Here is a 24,478-nt window from a genome sequence, read left to right as displayed (position 1 = left end):
TGAGCTTCCTTGAATTCCTGTGTTGGAGTTATGAGTCACTGCATTGGGATTCCAATGAGGCTTAAGGGAGTATCTAGTTCAAGAGATCGTGGATTTGAGGAGGAAAAGATATGAGCATTAAATCAGATCCAGAACAGCTATTACGCTGATTGTTCACACTTAGTGCTAACTATTGGAAAAGCTGCGATGTCCTACAAGCTGTTAAAGTAACACATAACTGTATTTATCCAGTGGTGGTTTACTAGTTGTGAGTTCAAAATGATGGCTCCCTTTGAAATCATATCTTTAAGCCCTGAAAATGGGAGCGCAAGATGCTGGAGAGAATATAAGTGCTCGTGAAACCATTATGCCAGCGTGAGTCACTGCCTTCAGAAGATGAGGAGAGAAAATTGGGGGGGAAAAAAAAGAATGTGCAGGATTAATTATATATTTAGTGGCCAGGAAAGCCACTAAAATGGTCATTTTGTTCAGGTGACAGGGATGGTTCATCTGTTAAACGAAAAACTCGTATGGTAGGGGAGCTCAACTGAGCTAAGCATCAATATTTCTTCCATTTGGTATGGTACCCGTTACTTCAGGGGTAATTGTTGGCAAGAGTAGCGACAGTTATTTAGGGAGAAATTCCACCTGGGTGTAGATTTACTCTATACAGGATTTTTAGAGCATCCAGAATCTGGTAAATTGTTGAATCCAGCCTAAACTTTTAAGTTGGGTTTCAGTGAACAACGAATGATTTACATTCTGGTGCAACCAGCAAATGAGACTTAAAACCTCTGGGTATGTCATCCTTTTCAGGACCATAGTCCTCATTAACGTAATTGTTTATTTCTTTTCCATCTGACCAGATAACCCGATAAGGGAAGCCACTTAGTTTGGCTTGCCTTCTGCCCATGATACATTTGTCCTGCTTAGTCAAAGGTTGACCTTTTTGGGGGGGGGGATTTATTCTCCTCTTGTCACTAGATTTTTCCCACAGCGTTGAATGCTTAAACCGGCCCAATGGCATTTTCCATTTTAGCCAAGCAAAAGACACGGACCAGCCACGACTAACCTCCTTGTTCCTGTGTGAAAAAAAGAAAGCTATCAGTCCGAGGAGAGTACCTCGTGGAACAGTGGACCCACGACTCGCACCAATTACCCACAGTCCGTGGCAGGAGAGGAAATATGGCAACCCAGGTAGCTTCATTTAAAGAGTGAGCATAGAACACGGCAGCCAGAAAAAACATATAAGCAGCAGCTGACAAGCATTCAGAGCGGTGAAGTGGAAAGACAGGTCATGTCATTGTAGGACTTACTTCATCATTGGATTTAATTTCTCGAATCTGCAGTTTTCCAACTGAACTCAGACCTCGTGCTGAGTTCCGCCTGACTTCTTCCGAATCCTTTTCCTTCTGACTGGATTTGTCATTGATGGTTTATCAATGATTGATCGTTTCGCCCACAAAATATACAGTCAATTCACTTTACAGTATATCCTGTGAAGCACTTTGAAACATCTCGAAGACGTGATCAACCCAATATCAAATGCAAGGATTATGATTATTATTATTATTTATCACTTTATAAACCATAAACCAACAGGTTTATGATAAGAGGAGAGGGGGTGGGTGGAAAGCTTTTGTGGTTTAAATTTTCCTCCAAAACCCACAATTAATTCCAGCGAAAACAAATTTATTTTGGTCAGTGGGTGTCTGATGCGTACCGAAACTGATCACCACCACCACAACAACTTGCAGTTACACAGCGCCTCTCACTCAGGGTAGGTATCCCAGAGCCGCCCAAGCTACTGAGAGGTCTAAACATGCATGAAAATGTCTGGTATGGAATGCATATGCTCTTCTTGGAAGGAGGTACCCTGATCACCTAATCCTGGAGGTATATATAAGCACGTAGTAAACACATTACTAGTCTGTATTCCTCAATTTCACGCCTCACCAATCCGAATATTAGGCACTTTTATGCCTTCATATTTATGTTGCTGGACATTCATCCATTTTGCAAAAGGCATTTCTTTTTCCTGAATTACGGGACTGATTTAGATTTGATGGCAGATTGATAAACCAAACCAAGCACCATGTACCACGGATTCAATTTGATCAGTGGCATTTTTACAGTTATAGTTTATCTGAAATTTTGCATCCCGGACAATTTAGTTGTGCATTACTTACTATTAAATGGTGGTCGCATTTGAGAATGTGCATTTCTGCTTGAGCTAAAGGGGGCGTTGTCACCTCAGTAGGGAGTTTGCCGGCATGCTCAATACTGAGCTCTGAAAATACCCCCTGACATTTCTTTACATTGCCTCCTCTAGGGGGATATTTTGTCGCTCACCAGATGTAGATCTGCCCCACTACCCAGCTCTCCCAACGTGCATCATGAATTCTCAACCAATTTGTAGTTCCCGATGTGATTGTTGACAGTTCTATCATTTGCCATTCCTGTTGCCCATTGGAGCCTGTAATATCTTGCTTCTATAGCTTCAGATTTTGCTTCTCTGAATATAGAGAATTTCTTCTCAATTAAACACCTAAAGATACAACTCCAAGAAGATATCAGCAAACCGGAATTCTTAACCAGTAATTTAGAGTCAGTGTTCCCTTTCCCCATTGCTTATTCCCCCACAGCAGAGTCTCATATATCATCCTTAATTGCTTAATCATGTCTGATGTGTCCAATCATCTCATTCTGTATTATTTAATGAGGTGATTTTTTTGTAGCAAATGCAAAAATTTGAAAAGCGGTTCAGAAACATAGCTTCCTCCAGATGCTTTGAACTTCAAATAAGTTGACCAGAGCCTTGGTCTATGTGCCATGCCTCACAATGGCAGGACATGCCTTTCGAAGGCCGAAATTCTACCTAATATTGACCCAAAAGAGGTACATTTTTTAATTTGCTGCACTAGCAAAATTACCAGCAAGGTATTCTGCCTCTTCAAAAAGTAAAACAGTGCGTGCATGTAGGTGTGTGTGTTCGCGTGTCTGCTCGAGTGTGTGAGTGTGTGTGGGTAAACATATGCGAATGATTCTAACAGGGCGTCCAGTAGTTGGTGTGCTTCATCCAGGCGATAAGTTTTGTACAATTTTTATCTGAAAATCTTGCATACATTTTGGAAATTTTGCATAGATAGTGGAAAATACTTAATTTGTCAGCCTGGTTCAGTTGGTAGCTCTCTAGCCTCTTGAGTCAGAAGGTTGTGGATTCAAGCCCCACCTCTGGGCTTTGAGCTCATAGTTGTGGTTGACTCACTCCAATGTCGTACTAGGGGAGAGCTCCAGTGACAGAGGTCCTGTGTCTTCCTGTTCAGGTGGACATTAAAGATCCAATGGCAATTTCACAAAGAGAAGGGAGTTTCTCCCATTGTACTGGTCAGCAGTCGCCTCAATCATTTATGCTGTTTATGGAACATTGCTGTGCACAAATGTGACACCATAAGGCGATATATCAAATGCAAGGCTTAATATTGGGTGAGGGATGAGCTCATGGAGCCAGTGCAGGAGAGAATACGTGCGTCAGAGTTCTTGATGGTCTGTGTATGACTAGCACGGCGTTTGAGTAATTGTGGCTGGCAGTGACGAAGGCATAGATGAGGGTCTCAGCATCCCCCTGAGAAAGGTGGTGATGGAGGCTGGAGGTGATACGTTGGTGAGAGAAAGCAGAGCTAGTGAAGAGCCCAGATGTAGGGCTTTGGAGGAAAGATGGGAGTCATAAACAAAATGCCAAGATTCTGCACTGGTTCCATGAGTTGGAGTGAGCATCCATTGCAAGTTGATATGATTAGTGCCTGAGATGAAGAGGTGTTGATGGGACTCAAGCAGGAGGGACTTGATATTGTTATAATAATAATAATAATATCCTTGTATTTGATATAGCGACTTATCGCGCCTTTTAGACCTCTCAAAGCTCTTCACAGAATGTACTGTAAAGTAAATTGACTGCATGTTTTGCGAGCCAAAATTGTTGACATTGACTGTAGAAAGTGAGAATTCATCCAACTCTTGATGTCTGACAGGCAATTAATTAGTCAGAACAGCATTGGTCTTAGAATTGAGGATAGAGACAAAGGGATGGAGTTGAGTGTTATCTGTATACATGTGGAACTGAACCCCATGTCTACAGATGATGCCACCAAAAATACAAGGAAGTATTAAATATCTTGAAATGCTGATCTTAAGAACTGGTCCAATCAATTCTGTTTTATCCACGAAAGATTAACTATTTTATTACAATTTGTATTTTGAACACTGTGTGACTATCAAAGATTTTTTTTATTGTTTTGCAATGCTAATGGGCTTGATGAGACCTTGGCAGCTGATTCCTTACAGTATTTACCAAAATCTTTGATTTATATTGTACGCCAGATCCTCCTATCTTCCTCCAATTTTAACCTTCCCAGAAAACAGTGAGTCATACTAGCTTTGTCCTCAGTCAGTCTGCAAGTTTGTACACCCACGTCCAACAGTACTCCTAAAGCCAGTGACTGCAATTTTTATCGAGATTTTTTTAACCATTTAAATGCAAGTAGATGACAATAACCTCCGTCAGCCAGAAGCTAACGCCAGCAACTGACCCCGTCAGTAGCTTGCAACGACCGTTCGGTGTAGCTGCATAAATCTGTCTGAGTGACATGGAACAGCATTTTGCAGTGCAGAAGCAAAGCAATAGCTCAGAACAAGATGCTGGAAGGATGCCAAGATTTTGCCTGCCTGCCTGCCTTTCAGAGGTCTTTGCGGTTTATGACTGAGTCAATGGAAAATGTGAATTAATTCAATCTAGGTTGCATTCTTTTGTGTGATAAATAACATCAATATCTCTACTTGCGCTGGTTGAAGAAGTGGGAATTATTTTTTTGGTAGGTTACCTCAATAAGTGCAACAAGAAGCCACGCATTTCCTCAGCCACATATTCGACATTCTTCATCAGACCACACTGGCATGTTACAGTCAGAAGCAGCACAAAATGGAAGCCTTTTTGCAACACTCACAATCCTGCACATATCACAAGCTGTTTACCCAGTGAGTTTCAGTTTCACCGGCCATGCAACGATTTGCAAAAGGCCACCTTTGTGGTATTAAATATGAAATATTGGGTTTTTTTTAGATGGGGATAGGGGATGGTGGGGGTGGAATTGGTTGTGAAAAACATTGCAATATGCTGACTGGTTTGAAATTTCCTTTGAGAAAAAAGTACCAGCAAGGTATAATGAGATTTTGTCTCTGCTCTTCATACTCGCTGGTAGAAAGTGAACACTGCAGTATGTTCAGCTCTTGACAGCATCTCAATGGCAGTTAAAGCAATAGCTGTCACATCTTGACTCATGATTGCAACATTGAGGATAATGCGTTAGATTTTTTCATTTGTCTTCAGTGAGTTGTGCGGCTATTAAAAACTTGAAGCGAGTCCATCTTTGGTCCATAGGTAGCTCGTGATACCTGCACTGTTGTTAAAACAAGAGCATAGCATGGGTGGTGTGGGGAAATGCGATCAGACTTGCAATATCTGTTTCTAACGATTGCATCTCACAGTTGACATTTGATCAAATGGAGGCGTTTACATTTTCTGATTCCATTCAAGTCTAAAGCCTAAACATTTGGGGTTTTTTCCCCTCCCCCCTCTATCTCTTAATGACAGAATAAAGAGCAAATAATATCCTGCTTCAGCAGAATTTAAAAAACAACTTGACATCTCCCTGTCCTCTTCCCCCACTCCCTGCATTTCACCCACCATTCAGTGTATTCACTTTACAGTATATTCTGTGAAGCGCTTTGAGACGTCTCGAAGACTTGACACTATATCAAGTGCCAGGATTATTATTATTATTATTACCTGTAGCAAACAGAACGATTTGTTTCCTCTTCGGAAGATTCCCTCAGTCTGAGCTAGAACTGTGACATGTGGGATGTTCTAGGCATTTCCAGACTCACAACACTCTTGTGGGACTTGTAGTGAAGCACCTCGACTCAAAGAGAAAATGTCAAGAAAGATACTTGCTTAAACTCAGTTTTGTTTGTCTTGTAACCAAATTCTGTGGTTGTCTGTAGAATAACGGACATTGGGAGGTGAGCTGCAGGCATTCAATTGAGAGGAGCAACAGATAACTGAAATCGAGTATCAATCTGGGTGTCCTCTAACTGAGAGATCAGACAGTTAATGTCCCAGGAGTGAGATACAGCCTGTAAACTAATCAAGGGATTGAGATGGTATCACAAACTATGAAGCTGAAGCTAAAACACAATCTCAGCAACTTTGTTCCTGTTTGACATGTTTTGAACACTAAATCCCACCCGTTATACACCTTTGTTGAGGAGGAGCTTCAGCCAGATATGAGGCTTTTTCAGTGCCAGCTACAAAGCCTGAAAAGGTTGTGGAAGGAGACTCAATAACAGCTTTCAAAAGGGAATTGGACAGGGACTAAATTTGCAACGATATGGGGAAAGAGCAGGTGAGTGGGACTGATTGGGTAACTCTTCCAAAGAGCTGGCACAGGCACGATGGGCCGAATGGCCTCCTTTTGTGCTGTAATATTCTATGATTCTACGATCCTTTATGATCATATTAAAAAAACCCTCTCTGGACATTCCCAGGCTGAACTGGCTGAGGGTTAATGCTAAGGGAGGGACATTACCGGTTATCAGCTCTACCAGTACAAAGATGTGCCGTATGTGGATGTGGAAGGAAATGGTGTTCAGCGACAGGAAATCACAGAGATCGCCCTGAACATCACGTCTGTTTCACTTCAAATCAGTAAACTCTGTAACCCATTAATTCAAAAATATATCTTATTTCTTGTGGGGGGCGTTTTTGTTGTTCCCTCCCTTAACAGTAGCTACTTTTTCTTTAATCGTTTGTGTCTATATCCATGTAATTATTAGGACATATTCACTTGTTACTGGAATCTGAACCACAACTCCCCCTCATTGCCTCACAAGATGCGGTCAGATTATCGGAATATTGATTGTGGGAAAAATAAACCTCTCCTATTTCCTTCTCTTTGTCTCCGATTCCCTGACTCTGAATTTCTAAGAACTGGGATTCCCCACCTTTTAGCGACTCAGTCAGTTGTGTAACAACACCACCGTTTTTTCCAGGGATTTCTTAAAAATTTGATTACGATATGTAATAGGATTCTGAGACTTGTGATACTGTTGTGCCAAAGTTATAGCATTTATAAAAGTGCTCATATTGTTTGTTGGCAAACTGGAACAGTGTTGTTTTTTAATTGGGTTGTTGGTCACATAATATTGGGGTTTAACTTTTACCGTGTTCTCTAAACATACTCATCTGCTACTGTTTCTCGGCTGATATTGTTAGCCGACTGGCTGATCGCTTTCTGGGGGGTAATGATCCCTCCCAAAAAATAGGATTCGGTCACTCAATCCACGGCTGTTTGTGGGACATTGCTGTGTGCAATTGGCTACCATTTTTCGCCCACAAAATACACGGTCAATCCAGTTTACAATATATTCTGTGAAGCACTTTGAGACGTCTCAACGGCATTATATCAAATGCAAGGATTATTATTCTATCTCCCCTCATGCTTTCCATCTGAGGAGGATTCACAAATCTCTTTTTTCCTCTCGTTTGTGGTCCAGGGGCACTTAAGCCAATTCAAGCAGCCCAGCTTCTTCCCTGGCCAACAACAACAACAATTTGCATTTATATAGCACCTTTCACACTGGGTAGTGTCCTTGAGCGCTTAAAGCATAGACTGGGAATCACTCCTGTAACTTTTTGGGCTGTATATCTCACATTATATGGCATGTGCCAATGCCGTAGCTGATTAGGCTATTGGGGAAACTCTTTAAAAGTGGATTCAAGGCACGGTTGCTGAACTTTGAGGGCCATTGCCATTTCACATATGTTTCCTCAACACGTGTGTTGTTTTCATTCACATGTGTCAATGTTTACCAGATGAATGCCAGGTGTTGGGACAGCTATATCTGTTTGCCATCCTCTCTAAGCATTTGTTTCGTTAAGTGCTCCTTAAACAAAGAATATTTCTGCAGGCTGCAAACCTGCTCCAGCTGTCCCATAGGAGCAAATAACTGCCGGTGTTGTGTTTGCCCAGCAGGCTGGGATGTTGCTAGACATGCTGTCTGGTCTTTATGGAATCATTTGCTAAGGCGAGAAAACAACAACAACAACAAATTACTTTTGTACAGCGCCTTTCACGTCAGGAGGACATCCCAAGGCGTTGGACAGTCAGGGATCCGGATCTGAGCTGGTGGTTGGGATCAGGAGGGGTGGAGAGCGGGGAGGGTAGGGGTAGGAGGGTGACCGAAGGCACGGTCGAAGAGGAGTGTCTTGAGACGGGTCTTGGAAGAGGCAAAGGAGGGGGCGAGTGACATCTTCTAGCCACCTTATTGATGGCTTTAACAGAACTGAGATGCCTTTCATTCATCTCAATGGCACTCTTGGCAAACGAGTGGTCCTCACTTTCGCAACATCACTGAAACACCACAGTGTCATTCCTGACATGTGTCAGAAGAGTTTGTTCTGAAGTAGAAGCTCCAAAGGAAAAACAGGGTTGAAATTTTGCCCGAATGGGAGATCCGTGTTAGAATGCCACTTCTTAATTTCTGACCTTATTTTCTGCTCCTTTCTTAGGATCTTACCAGAATTTGAGAAAATACTTCTGGCTCCAAAGGAACACTTGTTTGAGTCTTTGACCGTCTTTGACTCCTCCGAGTCTGGCTACGTGGACATGAAGCCGCCTCCGAGGAACTCATGTCGGTACGACCTCGACGAGGTTGACGTTTGCTGGTTGGAACTAGTGAATGGAGAATTCAGAGACGCAGGTACCGTTTGCCTTTTCTTCTCCGACCGGAGCGATCGCTGAGAGGCAGATTGACCCAACCTTCGGCACCTTGTGCTCATTTAAGATCAAAAACGTTGCTTACGTTGTTGGTGCTGGTTTGTTGGTGCTTTTTTCATTTATTTTCTTGTCAGTTTTCGGGCTTTACTTTTGCCCATGAGGCTCACAAATCGTCATCTGTCTGTATCCCGGGACTTGCTCTTTGTCCTGTCCAGCCCATATTGTTGAATGAACTACAAAAGTAAACTTTGCCTTTGAGACGATTCAGTTCTAGGTCCTTTTGAGCGAGCCGTGAATACGAAGCAGACAAAAGAGCAGGCTAGCAGTAGGCAGGCTCAGCGGATCGGGCTGTAGTAGGGCAACAACAACAATAACAACAAATTACATGTACACAGCGCCTTTCACGTCACGAGGACGTCTCAAGGCGTTGGACAGTCAGGGATCTGCACCTGAGCTGCTGGTTGGGATCGGGTGGAGTGGAGAGCGGGGAAGGTAGGGGTAGGAGGGTGACCGAAGGCGCGGTCGAAGAGGAGGGCCACACATTTAAGGATGAAGTGACAACACCCAACAAGCTGGGCACTCCATATTGTTTGAGCAAATATGAAAAGCCGCAGAAGTGTTCAGACTCTCCCAGGCACGTAGATATCCCTCATGCAATGATGGGACCCATCCCATGTGCACAAGCACACACACACTTAGGAGAACTGGCATAGTGAAAGTCACTGTGACCACGTGGGTTTTAAATGGGTCAGAAATGGGACATTTGATTTTGCCTTTGGCTGTTGTAAACATTGTGACTGCAGAGATTATACTTAATAATAATAATAATCCTTGCATTTGATATAGCGCCTTATCACGTCTTCGAGCCATCTCAAAGCGCTTCACAGATTATACTGTAAAGCGAATTGACTGTATATTTTGTGGGCGAAACGCGGCAGCCAATTGCGTACAGCAGCGTCCCCACAAACAGTCGTGGATTGAGTGACTTTTTAAAAAAAAAAATTATACCCGAATGAACGAATGAAGAAGATTATGCCTGAAGATTTATACAGAATATTACAGCCCAATTAGTCTGTGGCGGTGTTTATGCTCAACAAACCACTCAACGAAAACCTCAACTTCCCCCCACCTGTGAATAACATTTCCAGAAGTGACTGTAAAGGAAAGAGATCGCTGTGGAGTTTGCTCTCTGCAAAGTTTTTTGATGCAGAAGCACAATTACTTAATGTGAACTATTACAGTTACCAATTAACTAATTGCATCTCACTGGCAATGTTTTTCCTCTCTGCTACAACAATTGCACTGGACAAAATGTAATCAATGTCACACAGTGTGAGCTAGTCAATCATCTTGATGGTTATTAGGGAAGTTTCTCCCAATGCTCTGGCCCCAGATAAAATTGTCCATTCACTTCATGACAGTTTGTGGGGAAACTAATAAATTAGCTTGTACCTCGCATACCTACAATTACACAGTCACTGCACTTTACAGTAAATTCTGTGAAGCTCTTTGATGAAGTGATAAGGTGCTATATCAAATGCAAGCACTATTTTTTATTAATTGGTGGGAACAATGCCATCACTCATCTAGTTAATGACGAGACAGCTGGTTGCCACACTTCCTCTTTTTGCTTTATATAAAGTACAGAACAGCTTTCAGGTATCAGTGCAAATGTATTGTTTAGTATTTATAGAGCAGTATCCGAATCGGTCTGTCGCTGGACACTCAGGAGGCTTGAAAGTTTGTTCGACTAAGTTTACAATTTGATGCTTTTATTTGATTGGTGAAACATAGATTCTTCAAATAAATTTGTGTTTTTTTAGTTGAAAAAAAAATATTCTTTTTCTACTTCAGTAACATCATGAGTCAGATGGAGGGAGCGTGTCTCCTTGGTCCAAGGCTCATTGGTGAGGACGTCCCAAGGCGCTGGACATTCAGGGATTTGGACCTGAGCTGGGGGTGGGATCAGGGAGGCTGGAGGGCAGAGAGGATAATGGTAGGAAGGTGGCCAAATGCGCGCTCGGAAGAGTAGGGCCTTGAGATGTGCCTTGAAGGAGGCAAGGGAGGGAGGGAGGTGAAGGCACTGTGTGGAGTGGAGTTCCAAAGGGTGGGGGCAGAGAGGGTGAAGATCCTTGTTTTCACCTCACATGTGAGAAGCCACTGTGCATTGCCCCAGGAGAAACTGCCAAGTTCTTGTATTCTGTCTTACTGCTAGAGGTGTGCATCCACATTTTAAATCTGTGTATAACATTTTAAACGGGATTGAAAAAAGTAAACCTGCATCAATATCTTAGGATGCACCAAAACTGTTCGACTGTGATGAAATGCCGCACGGCAGAAGTACCTCATTTCCTGCATTTCAATGTAATTCCAATGTTTGCCATTAAGTGCGTATGGAGCGAAGAGTCGAGATGAATTGAATCGCGGGAAATGTAGTCTTGACCCGTCACCGTATGTGCACTTACCCGTTGCAGTATCAAACAACAACAAATTACATTCGTATGGTGCCTTCACGTCAGGAGGACGTGACAGTATTGTCTTGCATCATGAACACCTCTTTAACCCATCATCCCCTGTCCTCTACCCCATTTTCTCCTTTGCCTTCCTTATCCTACCGCTCCCCTCTCTGTTCGTCCTTGAAAGCCTCTCCCTCCCAACATGCCCCAGGTTCTGACGAAGGGTCATGGACCCAAAACGTTGACTCACTTTCCTTTCTCCATAGATGCTGCCTGACCTGCTGAGTGTTCCCAGCGACTTTTTGCATTAGAAACTCGGGTTGTTTTTTGCCTTATTATTTTGACCCATAAATATTAAAGAAGTATCTTAGTTAATCCACGTTGCGCGAAAGAGCCTGAACTTGTGTGTTTGTCCAGGAATGCCTGAGGTTGACGAACTGACGATGGAATGGATCATGGAAGAGTTGGAAAATCAGTGCCAAGAGAACATGAACCTGGCGATCGAGACGGAGGAGGGACTCGGGATTGAATACGATGAGGATGTGGTGTGTGATGTGTGCCGATCCCCGGAAGGAGAGGATGGCAACGAAATGGTTTTCTGCGACAAATGTAACATCTGCGTTCATCAGGTAAATGGCGTCAGTTTTTCCCCAGTGACACTCACAATCCATTCCGATTAAAGTTAAGGAGCGCATTATTCATTTCAAAACCCATTTTAGAGGGAAAAAAAGTACAAAATGAATCACGGTATTATAATTCACTTATGTTCTCACATTGATTTTTAAATATCTTTGTGCAACTGATATGTGTAATAAGACGGAAACTGGAGGGGAGAAGTTCGACGACAATAACAATAACTTGCATTTATATAGCGCCCTTCTCGCAGGGTAGTGTCTCGGAGCTGTCGATGTTGAGGCGCTATTTGTGGCTGGCTTTATAGAGCAAACGGTTCCTATACAGGAGGTGGGAAGCATTCACTTTGAGGTCCCCCAAAAAAGGGGACATGGGAGTACAGTGATGGATGGGTGGGAATAGTAATAATAATTCTTGCATTTGATACAGCGCCTTATCACGTCTGCGAGACGTCTCAAAGCGCTTCACAGAATATACTGTAAAGTGAATTGACTGTCTATTTTTGTGGGCGAAACATGGCAGCCAATTGCACACAGCAGTGTCCCACAAACAGACGTGGGTTGAATGACCAATTTATTTTAAGGAACAACAAATTCTGATGATATCAGAAACCTCATGTATAAAAAAATTAGTTTGGGTCTGGGTCCTCAAATGTGATGATTTTTAATGCGTTCACTTCTGTACATTGACTATGTTCAGCAGTGTTATTCTGGAATAATACAATTTAAATCTGTCCTAATGCTTGTTATGTAAATAATGGTTTTCTGACCAGGAATACCATTATTTAGTACGATTGCATCATAAATGAAAATTCAAACTTGTGATGTTTTTACCTGCGATGTAATCTGCTGTGGAATATTAGGAAATGATATTACATGGTGTATTATAACATTACTACTGTATTACTCCAGGAATATATATTATATTATAAAATATACTATAGTATAACATATAATGGCGAAACCTTAGGCAAGTTTCCTTACTCCACACACCCGTCTCTGTTTAACTAGCAGTAAGCAGGAACCCGGTTGTTAGTTGATTGGTGATAATTCCTTCAAAAAATAAGAATAATAATTTGGTCACTCAATCCACGACTGTTTGTGGGGACGCTGCTGTGTGCAATTGGCTGCCGCGTTTTGCCCACAAAATATACAGTCAATTCACTTTACAGTGTGGTCTGTGAAACGCTTGGAGAAGTCTCGAAAACGTGATAAGGCACTGTATCAATCACAAGGATTATTACTATATTGTAATAATATCACTGAATTACTCACTGTACCTATATATATATATTTCATAAACAATACCACACAAGTCCTGTTGTGCTTGTACGTTTAAGCGATCACTGGATCAGATAATACATGAAAAAACCCCATGCTCTTCTGAAGCTGGTGTTGAAGCACATTGTAGGCAGAATGCAAGGAGTTTTCTTTTGAACCTAACCTGTACTATAGATGACTTGGGAGTGCTCCTTGCTGACTATTATTATTCCCTACTGATCAGCTACACAATATGAGTTGGTACCTTTACAGCATTCATTGCAATTCGACTTAGACAACATCAATGGCGACAACACGTAGCTCGCCTGCCAGCATCCACCAGGTTTTCCTTGATTTTCCCATCTCCCAAGGCGATCATTACAACGTACATTTGGAATGTAAATAATGTGTGCTGGGTATATCCACTTGAATAGTTGAGAACCACATAGCTATTAAATTCTGACTCCCAACCACTTAAATTAATTGACTTGCAATCCCATTGACTTGCTGCTCCCCTCACCGTCTCATGTGGTGCCTCCCACAAAACATTAGATAGCACCAATGTTACAAATTAATGTTTCTCAGTCGTAATCTTTGGTTTGTTTGCAGTGGAGTAGCGTTTAATTGGTGAATGGGAAGAAAAAATCAATTAGCTTTACTAAGCACATCCAGCTGTTTACTCCAGCATTGCCTTAGCGTACGAGTTCAGCTTAACATTTTGCCTTACAGATACCTCCACTAAAGTGGTTTATTGGGTTTACACTGAGGAAAACAAAAGGAGATTAAGAACAAAAGAGGGCCATTCAACCCATTGAGCCCACCTCACGACAGACCATTCTATGTACATTTGTAGTATCCATGTACTACAAATCTCTCCTAATCCCACCTGCCCTCTTATCGCTTAATATTTTTACTCTCTACGTATCTATCCATCTATCTCTCTCTTAAATTCGTGGACTAATTTTTCATCTGGAGCGAGCAGTGCATTCTAGATTCTTATTACTCTGTTAATTTCCTCATTTTGGGCCTAACCCATTTTTTGCTCTAATTTTAAGGATATATCTTCTCGTAACCGATGACTCCACCAGGGGAAACAGTCACTCGCTGCTTATTCTATGAAAGCCCTTTCTTAATTCCAGCCACTTTCATCAAATCACCCCCAACCTTCTCAACTCCAGAGAATGCTTCTCCAACCTAACCAGCCATTCACAATAGTTTAGCCCTTTCATAGAAATATGTACAACACATTCAGCCCATTTTTTCATGCTGGTGTTTGCTCCTCTAAGAAGCCATCCATCCGTTCACCCAAGACATAGTGAGTCACTCCACTTTGCAGTATATCCTATGAAGCACTTTGAGACGTCCTCCCGACGTGAAAGGCGTTACATCAAATGTAAGGATAATTATAATTGTTATCCTAATCTCAATTCCCTGCTCTTTCCCCATAACTCTCTATTGTGCTTTCTTTGCGTTGCATGTACTTACCTATTTCATTTTTAAATGCTCAAATGAGCTGCTCTATTAGTGGACCCGTGGCAAATCATTCCATACCTTGACAATCCTCCCTAGCCGCAATTGTGAATTAATTCCCTCATGTCCTCGAATCCCTACCTACAGAAAGAGTTTTCCACATTTGATTATCCGAAACCCCGCCCTCTCTAGCCTCACACTTTATCATAATCCTTTATCATTCACGTACACCTACCCCGCACTCTCTCCATAGCCAATATATGCTTCTTGTGATGAGACTCTCACAGTATGACATCAAGTGTAATGTAACTTTGTAGAACCTCAGCACCACTTCCTTTTAAATTCTATGTCTCTCTAAGTATGAACATTCCTGCCAATGGCCCCCCGTAGCTCTTCACTAGCTTTTAGTGATTTATCACCAGTATATACACCAAAGTTCCTGTGTTCATTCCATTCCCTCTAGAACCTCTCCATTCATCTTACGTTTTCAACCCCTATTTTTATAGCCAAAGTGCATCACTTCATTTGGCTGCATTGAATTGTATTTGCCATACTGCCACCCACTCATCTAATCTATCAATATCTGGTTGTAAATGTTTGATTGTCCGCTGTTTCCTCACTATGGCAGGCTTGTTATGGAATCTTGAAGGTGCCCCTTGGTAGCTGGTTGTGTCGGACGTGTGCCCTGGGCGTCCAGCCGAAATGTTTGCTGTGTCCTAAGAGAGGAGGAGCTTTGAAGCCAACGCGCAGTGGTACCAAGTGGATCCATGTTAGCTGTGCCTTATGGATACCTGAAGTAAGACACTATTTTGTGGGGTGGGCAGGGGAAGGTGATGTTGCAGACACGTGGGGGTCTCGATAGATTATTATGAAGTTTCTTTGAAAACAAGGGAATATCGTCCAGTTTGAGCCAATTAATCAGATACATGAGACGTATGAATTGTTGAAAGTTAGATGGCTGGTTGCCCAGTGTTGCTTATGTTATGATTGCGGTAACGTTCGTAGGCCTCAGGTGTTATAACCGTGCAAGATAAAATATACTCTGGGATACATACAGAGTGTTTTACCCGGATGTCTCTCAAGTCTTGAGGTTTATTGTGTTTCACTATTTTTAGGTAAGTATTGGTTGCCCTGAGAAGATGGAGCCCATTACAAAGGTGTCACACATTCCTGCTAGCAGATGGGCTTTGGCATGCAGCCTGTGCAATGAACGGACTGGAACATGTATTCAGGTCAGTGTACAGAAACGTGCCCTTATCCAATATTGTTCTGTAGTTACAGTGAATTCCCCTGTGGGTTTTGTGCTGGGACAGAGAACAGAGAGGTGTTTAAAGTCCAAGTCACAGCCTCGTGTATTAATCTGCTCCCTGCCTGCTACTGCAGTGTAAAGCAAACCAGAGCCATCAGTGTGCTCATTCATGGGTAGACATCTTATACAGTATTCTCTCTTGGTAAACTGATAAAAGAATTTGCAGGTAGTAAAGACAACCATGATTTAAAACTGTCGTCAGTTTGTGCAATCCCTACATTTCACAGTAAAATCCTGTGCAGCATTTTGAGATGTCTTGACGATGCACAATATCAAATGCAAGCAATGTTTTTATTATTATACATTTTTCAACAGTAGATAACAATCCAGAGCATAAAGCCTGCCTCCTGTCTCTCTCTGTGCCTCATTTAGCCTGAGGATATTTATACATGTTGCATCCTCTGCCACTACCCAAATTGAGATCAGGTGACATTAAAAGACAAGAGAATCAAACCTGCAATCTTCCTGATCTGGTGCAGTACAGTCACTTAATATCAGGGCGCCAGAAAAAACTATTTTAAAAAATAGAAACTATGTTCGAAAAAGATTGCTTCTTAAACAGTATTTGGTTAGTCAGATGTCTCTATCCGACACGTTAAGAGATATAAACAGTAATTGCATCGAAGGATCGCCCAAAGGGCAGTGGAAATCTGGAACTTTCTCTCCAAAAAGCTGTGGATACTGGATCCATTCGCATATTTAAGACTGAGGTGGATAGATATTTGTTAGGTCGGGGTATAAAGCGATTCGGGGCGGGTAATTGAATTTGAGGTACAGATCAGCCATGATCTTATAGAATGGTGGAACAGGCTCAAGGCACTGAATGGCCTCCTCCTGATTCCATGTTTCTATCGCAACACAGTCACATAAATGAACTTTAAAAACTCCAGGTTTGTTACATGAGTCGGGTGTTTCTATAATAAGAGGGAGTCGGTGTGACCAGTGCCTGGGACAAAGTGTTGGGAGGGTTTGCACTCTGAATCATAATAATTTGATCAGCGTGTAGATAGCTATTTCCCATAGATTAATGGAATTAAAAAAAAATCTCATGGAGGAGAATTCACCGAACCAGTTTCAGATGAATAAGCTGCAGAAATGGAGAAGGGAGCTCGTCCTTTGAGTCAAGGAGAGTCTTGAACCAGTGAGTGTCTCGCAGGTATTTCATGACAACTGATAATGATTCAGTTGATTCATTGGCTGGGAATGTCCTGTATCAAATTGACAAACAGCAAAATGCTCGGTCTGTTCGGTCCTGATTGTGAAATGTGGCCGCTCAACTTCACTGCAAAAAAAGCTTTACATTTTAATGTGTAAATCCCACGAAGCAGCGTTGGTATTTTAAGTCGCTTATGTGTTTTTTTGCACCTTGAGATGCAATTATCTGTGTCAGGGTGGGCCAAATGGAAGGTGACCCATCTGAGTTTATCACTGAGTTTTGCCCTCACTTGAGCCTGTTCACATCTGAGAGGTATTAAATAAGTTGCATGTGCATTTACGATCATATCATCATAAATGTAAATGTAAATGATCGGACAGAAGGAAGCCATTTGTCCCATCGTGTCTGTGATGGCGCTGGCTTCCGTACTTTACTCTAATCCCAACTCACTTCCCCCAAATGCTTTAATCTGTTTCCTCCAGCTTTTGTCCAATTCCCTTTTCAATTCTGTTGTGGAACTCAGCTTCAAAAGATCCTGATGGTACCGCGTGCCGCAGTCTTAACAATAGATCAGTCGTTTGCTTGAGACACTCACAGGTCCGCTGGGTTATGACACTAGAGCCCCTGGGACCGGTGCTTGGGACAAAGACTTGAGAGTTTACACTCCAAACCACCATCTGGCCAGGCATTCTGTATCGCACTTGGCCAGTTGCTGTGAACCCAGCTGCCGTTAGCAGCTCCTGGATAAATGCACCAGTAGACGTTACGGCCTGGAGATTTGGGGCGATCCAGTGGCAAAGAGTTAACATATTTCTCCTGTAATTTCTGCTGCCGGTGGCAAATCCCATATATTAAATATTTAAATAACCTGCTGATGGTATCCTGCTGTTTTATGGCCAAAGAAAAAAAGAGTAGGGACATCTGGCCCGGCAGTTAAGCGCAAGCCAAATTGGAAAATGTTTAAGCTTCTTTCTTTCCACAACTCCCCACCAAGCCAAGTAAACTGGTGTCTCACTGACAATGCATTGCAAGCCGTTTAAGTTCAGGGCTGACGACTTGTTTGATAATAAATTGGCGGGCTCCTGGGTTATCTTCACGTTCTTTCGTTGCCGATTTATTCCTGTAAAATAGGAACATAAAATAGGTGACCCATGTTGCCACCTCTTTGGTTTTGGAGTGGGGCTTTTGAGGAATTTTTCAAAATGTAAACCAGATTCCTAGTCTGCATTTTGTTTTTTGAAAAGAGATTGTTTCCCCCTCACCCCCCACCCCCCCCCACCCCATGTGCTACTGGGTTATGACACTGAGATAGTAATAATTAAGCTTATTAAACGGTTTTAATCAGGAAAGTGGGGGTGTGGATTCTTCCCACCCAGCTCCTTTTAACCCTGCCACCCAAAGCCCTCTTGTGCAGTCTAATTCTAGCAGCTTGCCAATCAAAGCAAACAACAACAACGACAAATTACATTTGTACAGCGCCCTTCACGTCAGAACTTAAGGCACGATTCCACTCCTGTCCCTTCGGGCTTGTTCTCGTTCTTTGCCCCTAACGGGATAAGAAATCCGAGATGCCTCCCCATTACCCTGTTCGCTGGCTTCCTCGGATCTTAAGTTGTTCCCATCAGCCCCAGGCTACTGGTGGAACAGAAGATAAAATAATTGCAGAATTGGCTGGTGAACAGATCCATATCTGGGATATTTGCTGCAAAGCCTTAGATCAGGGTAGAATAGGTGTCACTGTTATCTCTTCCTCCACCAGTGCTCGATGGCTTCCTGTATAACGGCATTCCACGTGACATGCGCTTTTGACCGCAGTCTGGAAATGAGGACGATTCTCGCGGAGAACGACGAGGTCAAGTTCAAGTCCTACTGCCTGGAGCACAGCAGCACCTTTGCAGGCATTGCCTCCGTCAAGCGGGAAGAGGCCCGGCAGTCCACCACGGGCACGGCCGACATGAAGCAGAGCGAGCACGACCTGCTGAAGGCCAGCCTGCGGAAACAGAAGCTGCAGCAGCTGGAGGAGGGCTTCCACGAACTGGTGAAGCCCCCAGATGTGGCCCAGCAGCTGCACATGTCCGAAGTCCCGGTGGAGTTTTTCTACCATTACTGGCAGCTCAAGAGGAAGTCCAACTTTAACCGGCCGCTCCTAGCTCCCAAAACAGACGAGGTGGACAATCTGGCCCAGCAGGAGCAGGACGTATTATACCAACGCCTGAGGCTCTTCACACACCTCCGTCAGGATCTTGAACGGGTGGGTCAGAACTTTAATCTTTAACCTTTATTTATTACCTACCTTCATTGCAGGTGAGACACTCGCTGGGTGAGGATTCCTGGCGACCAAACCTGAGCCTCAGCATCACTCGCTTGTTGATGCAGAAGAAGAGGCAAAGTTGATCCCTCACCTAGAAAAAAGGGGACACAGGCTCAAGCTTACGAGAGGAAAGGGTGAAATGAGAGTGGTGAATAGGTGGAATAGACTGCTCGGGTTAATGCAGTTAGATTATGTCAGCATATTAAGCGTAACGTCCTGGAGCTATATAAATGCAAGTTGTTATTGTTATTCAAGGGAGAATTCGCTAGCCATTTGCCAAGGAAATCCAATGAGGAGTGTGAGAGATAGTCTTGTAAGATTTGCTGTTATTACTTCGGAATGAGCAAGCCGTGGTCTTATCCAGTCCCGTGTGTATTTTTGTCTTCTAAAGTGGAAACACCTGAATAGCTTGTCCCAGTCAGAAACCAGTGTTACCAAGTACGTAAGTGCATGGAGTGACAATTAATGGGTCAGTCTCTTTATAATTGTATTGCACGCGGCGTTTAGTGCCGAACACAGGGATGTTGTGCCGTTAAATTCCATACAGAGACACTCATGAAAACAAATATCCCCTGATTTCAGTGTCACATGCGGAGCGGTTACTTGGAAACTGCTTGAAAAATGGGAGAGTTGGCACTAAATGCCACTGGGGGAGGTGGGGGTGGAAAGCGATATTAACAGAACATATCTTGAATACAACATACTGTGACAATAAGGAACACTGGACATTCATTATCTTAGCAATGCACGTTGTACAAAAGGTCAGTTTGATTTGCTGCCAATAGTATAGAGACTTTTAGTGCTTACGAACATAGTAATTGACCCTTTGAATTGGAGACCAGAGCAGTTTAAGTGGTTCCTATTGACAGAGGCGCTTTGGGAGAAATTATGGCTTTAAAGCAATACTACCTGACGTGGGAATTGATAAAGCGATCTGCTGTCCGCTGTGAATCACTCAGCCTCCGCTTACATTAACGGAGGCAAGTCTTTAGAAAAGGCATCTATCTACTGCAGTCTGGTGAAACTCGAACTGCTTTTTGTTTGATAAGCCCAGCTTGTGTCAGGGTTGTATTTAGCTACAGGTATCTCTAATGAAACCTTTCCTGCAGAACATTATACAGTGTGAATGTGGTACTTTCGCACGTCAATGCGGAGAGACACTTAGGGGTGTGTGAGGCCAAAGGCTAAGTTCCTCGCAGGGCTCAGTTCCTGATCTGAAATGTTGTGCACTCCTTTGCCGAGCAGCAGTATTAACAGTAAATGTCTTGAGCACAATGCAGTTTGACAATCGGGGGCATTGGACAAAATGTCAGCTTGATCTGCTGCCAATAGAGGTATAGGTCCTTTGCAGGAAAAGAGGATTGACAAGGTGTACTCAACAGCAACAACGTCAACTTGCATTTATTCAGTGTCATTCACGTAGAGTCTTGTGGCACTTATTCTGATCCTGGCGTGGTTGAAGGTTGAATGTCTTCATTCCAAATACTCTCTGTGGATGAATATTACAAATTTCGCGACTGTACCAGGGTCAGGCCTGACATTGACAGAGCATTTACGGGGAGAAATTTTACGTGAGTCTAGATTTACTCTTATTTATGAAGCATTTTAGAGCGTGAAGAATCTGGCGGATTATTGAATTGTCTTATGATGATGAGATTTCATTTAGTTTCTTATCACAGTGTCCAAACTTCTGGGAACACTTCACAGGATTTAATTAGAGGGTAGTTAGTGACTGTAAATTTGCACAGCCAATTTGCGCACAACGATGTCCCATGAACAGTCGTGAAGGGAATGACCGCTTATTGGCCAAGAAACTCCCTTCTCTTTTTGAAGAGTGCCACGGGATCTTTAACATCCATCTGAACAGACAAGACGAGTTCCTTAGTTTAACATCTCATCCAGCAATGCAGCATACCCCCAGCACTGCTTTGGAGTGTTAGCCCAGTTAGCCCTCGGTGTCGTGCAAATTGTTGTTGGAATGTCCTCCCTGACGTGAAAGGCGCCATACAAATGTAATTTGTTGTTGCTCTCTTTTCAAATAGTGCCATGGGATGTTTAATCGTAGAATCATAGAATTATACAGCACAGAAGGAGGCCATTCGGCCCATCATGCATGTACTGGCTCAAGGAAAAGAATCAAATCAATCCCACTCACCCGCGCTCTCCCGATAGCCCTGCAATTATTTGTTCTCCCCAAATAATTATCTACTTTAAATTGTTAATGATCAAATAATTAACGTCCAACTGTACAGGATTCAGAATCCCAATTTGGGGCTTGAAAATGAACATCATGCATAATGTCCTTCATGTGTGATAATATCTCAGAGTGATTCTCAAAAGATAGGATCGGATACTGAGAAAGGGAAGAGGGCAGGGAGCGGTGACCATAGGTGTGGTTAAAAATGTAATAATAATCTTTGGTTTGATATAGCGCCTTATCACGTCTTCGAGACGTCTCAAAGCGCTTCATTCAATATACTGTAAAGCAAATTGACGTATATTTTGTGGACGAAACGCGGCAGCCAATTGGGCACAGCAGTGTCTCCACAAACTGTCGTGGAACAAGGTGACCAATTTATTATTATTATTTTATGTAGGTTTTTAGGTGGGATTTAAAAACAGATGATGATAATAATAATATTCCTTGCATTTGGTATAGTGCGTTTCATGTCAGGAGGACGTGATTGATAGCGAGGGGTGAGATGGAGAGGCAAAAGGGAGGGAGTTTCTGAGATTAGAGGCATATTTATTGGTTAATTAGGGCTCCAGAGAATTTGACAAATTGTGGATACTCTATGCCACAAATGCCGCGTAAACAGAGCAAATCTTATACTGAGAGAGTTTTTTCCAAGTTTGAAGATCAGTCAAATGGAGCAAGTCAGGTATATTCCGCTTCGCAGAATATACTGCCAAATGTAGTGACTGTGTATTTTGTGGGCGAAACGAAAGACTGCATTTTGTGGGCGAAAACACGAGAGTAAATTGGAGGTTTCACTCAGAGAGAGGCGAAGGTTTGGCTGGTATGGCAAATGTCATTTGGGGTTATGGCCTTCATGTAAGCTGTAGATTGGAACGCTTTCCCTATTATAAATCAAAGTGGAACATCAGTCCCATTGTTGGGGCAGGACAAGGAGTATGTTCCTGGGTCTGGGAAGTGCTTGATCCTGACACGAGGCACTAAAGTGAGCAGAGTGTTTCTTTCCCCAGCACTGACAATCGCTCATCTGAAGCACACCGGATTTAACGAAATATTTAAACTAAAATAACCCTTTTGTAGTGCGGTGGCTGGCGAGCTCCTCGGCTCTCAGTCAGCGCATCAGATCACAAACGCTAAAACGATGCCAGGCTGTTTACATTCCTGTTTCATTTATGATAACAAACCCACCGTGTGTGGCAGCAGCACACAGTGCTGATCTGCTGGCAGTCTTGCGGTGCTGTGAACCAGAAGACATGCCGTCTCCCAGGCTGCCGTCAGCACCTGCCCTGCTCGACGCCTCGCAAGCTCATTAAATTGTTCACCAAATGCGGAGCTGCTACTCACAAGGACACTTAAAAGCACATCACCATGGTTACACTGAGTTATGTGCCCCTCCATCACCCCTGGTGTCAGATACTTAGACAGTTCCAATGCTCCTGCTTCACGTAGATCAGGTTAGATAGTGCGCTCACCTCGGAAACCTCACCTCAGAGATGCAGTTTATCTCCTGAGTGACTGAGTCACTGAAGTCCCCACGCAAGCTTTGTAATTTCTTCCAAGCCTTTGATCAAATAGCGAAATCAATGCATTTCATTTAGGAAGTGCATTAGAAATACGCCTTGTTTCTATGTCACCGGAACATCACAGGAATGCAGTATTCCTGAATTTACAGTAACTCAAAAGTAACATAATAATAATAATAATTCTTGCATTTCACATAGCGCTTTCCACATCTTCTCGACGTGTCAAAGTGCTTCACAGAATAGACTGTAAAGTGAATTGACCGTATATTTGTGGGCGAAACGCGGCGGCCAATTGCGCACAGCAGCGTCCCCACAAACAGTCGTGGATTGAAGTGATCAATTTATTGTTGCCTTTTTTATTCTTGAGGGATTATTATCAGGCGTGTGTGTAGAGTTAGGAAACTTGCCCAAGGTTTCGCCCCCTGCCGGGAAACGAACCCAGGGCTCTCGCTTGCAAGGCGAGCGCTCTAACCACTGAGCTGCAGGACTCCATTCTCAGCACTGATCACACAGAATTCACGGTACTCTCAAAGATCCCATTGCATAACACTGGGATTTGTTGCTGCTGACAGTTCTGTTATTGGAAAATACTAAACTCTCGGTAATGAATTCTGATGGTGTAACAACTTTTTATTTTATTCCAAGTGTTTATTACTCATAGCAGTTACGCCCCGTTGTGAAGTGGCTGTACAATTTTAGAGCTAGCGTTAAATCTTTGTGCAATAAAAATACTAATTTATGGTAGAAAACATTAAAGTGAAGTTAGTGTTCTCAGGCTGAAGAATTGAGTGGCTCTGGTGTGTTGCACGTGCAGCTTATGTGTGGTGCGGCTGAGATTTGTGACCTTTCTGCCATCCGATCCACATAAGCCAGGCTGTCACTGTCACAAGGAGCCTAGTGATCCAAGTCCAAATGTGTCCTCCAATTGGTGCGGTGGGGGTGGTGGGTGGAGGGTGGGCTTATGAGTAGGAACATTGCTGTAAACTGAGAAAACAACATGTAACAAAAATATAAAGAAGTCATGCTGAATTTGTACAGGACAGAATTTGTGGAGTCCTGTAGCTCAGTGGTTAGAGCTCTCGCCTCACAAGCGAGAGGACTTGCGTTTGATTCCCGGACGAGGTGAAATGTTGGGCAAATTTCCTTACTCCACACCTCTGTTTACCTAGCAGTACGTCGGCAAAATATACAGTTAATTCACTTTACAGTGTATCCTGTGAAGCGCTTTGAGACGTCTCGAAGACACGATAAGGCGCTGTATCAAGTGCCAGGATTATTGTTATTATTAAAACGTCAGTCAGGCCACATTCGGAATACTGTGTGCAGTTTGGGGCTCTTCATTTTAGGAAAG

General features: G+C 42.9%; 1 protein-coding gene across 3 annotated transcripts in view; it reads left to right on the top strand.

Annotated features, from left to right (window-relative positions):
* Window positions 1-24,478, top strand: part of jade2 (jade family PHD finger 2) — a 74,760-nt gene that overhangs the window by 28,181 nt on the left and 22,101 nt on the right. For 2 of the 3 annotated variants that reach the window (XM_042339868.1, XM_007901296.2), the window contains exons 6-10: window positions 8,606-8,796; window positions 11,687-11,898; window positions 15,260-15,427; window positions 15,747-15,863; window positions 18,856-19,347. In XM_042339868.1, coding sequence (XP_042195802.1) covers window positions 8,606-8,796; window positions 11,687-11,898; window positions 15,260-15,427; window positions 15,747-15,863; window positions 18,856-19,347 — 1,180 coding nt within the window. The remainder of the gene's footprint in view (window positions 1-8,605; window positions 8,797-11,686; window positions 11,899-15,259; window positions 15,428-15,746; window positions 15,864-18,855; window positions 19,348-24,478) is intronic. The other variant, XM_007901298.2, reaches the window with a different exon arrangement.

The sequence above is a fragment of the Callorhinchus milii genome, unplaced genomic scaffold (assembly GCF_018977255.1).
Source record: "Callorhinchus milii isolate IMCB2004 unplaced genomic scaffold, IMCB_Cmil_1.0 Scaffold13, whole genome shotgun sequence".
Taxonomy (NCBI): Eukaryota; Metazoa; Chordata; class Chondrichthyes; order Chimaeriformes; family Callorhinchidae; genus Callorhinchus; species Callorhinchus milii.
The sequence above is the reverse complement of the archived record's forward strand: the minus strand, read 5'-3'. Positions and strand labels throughout refer to the sequence as shown.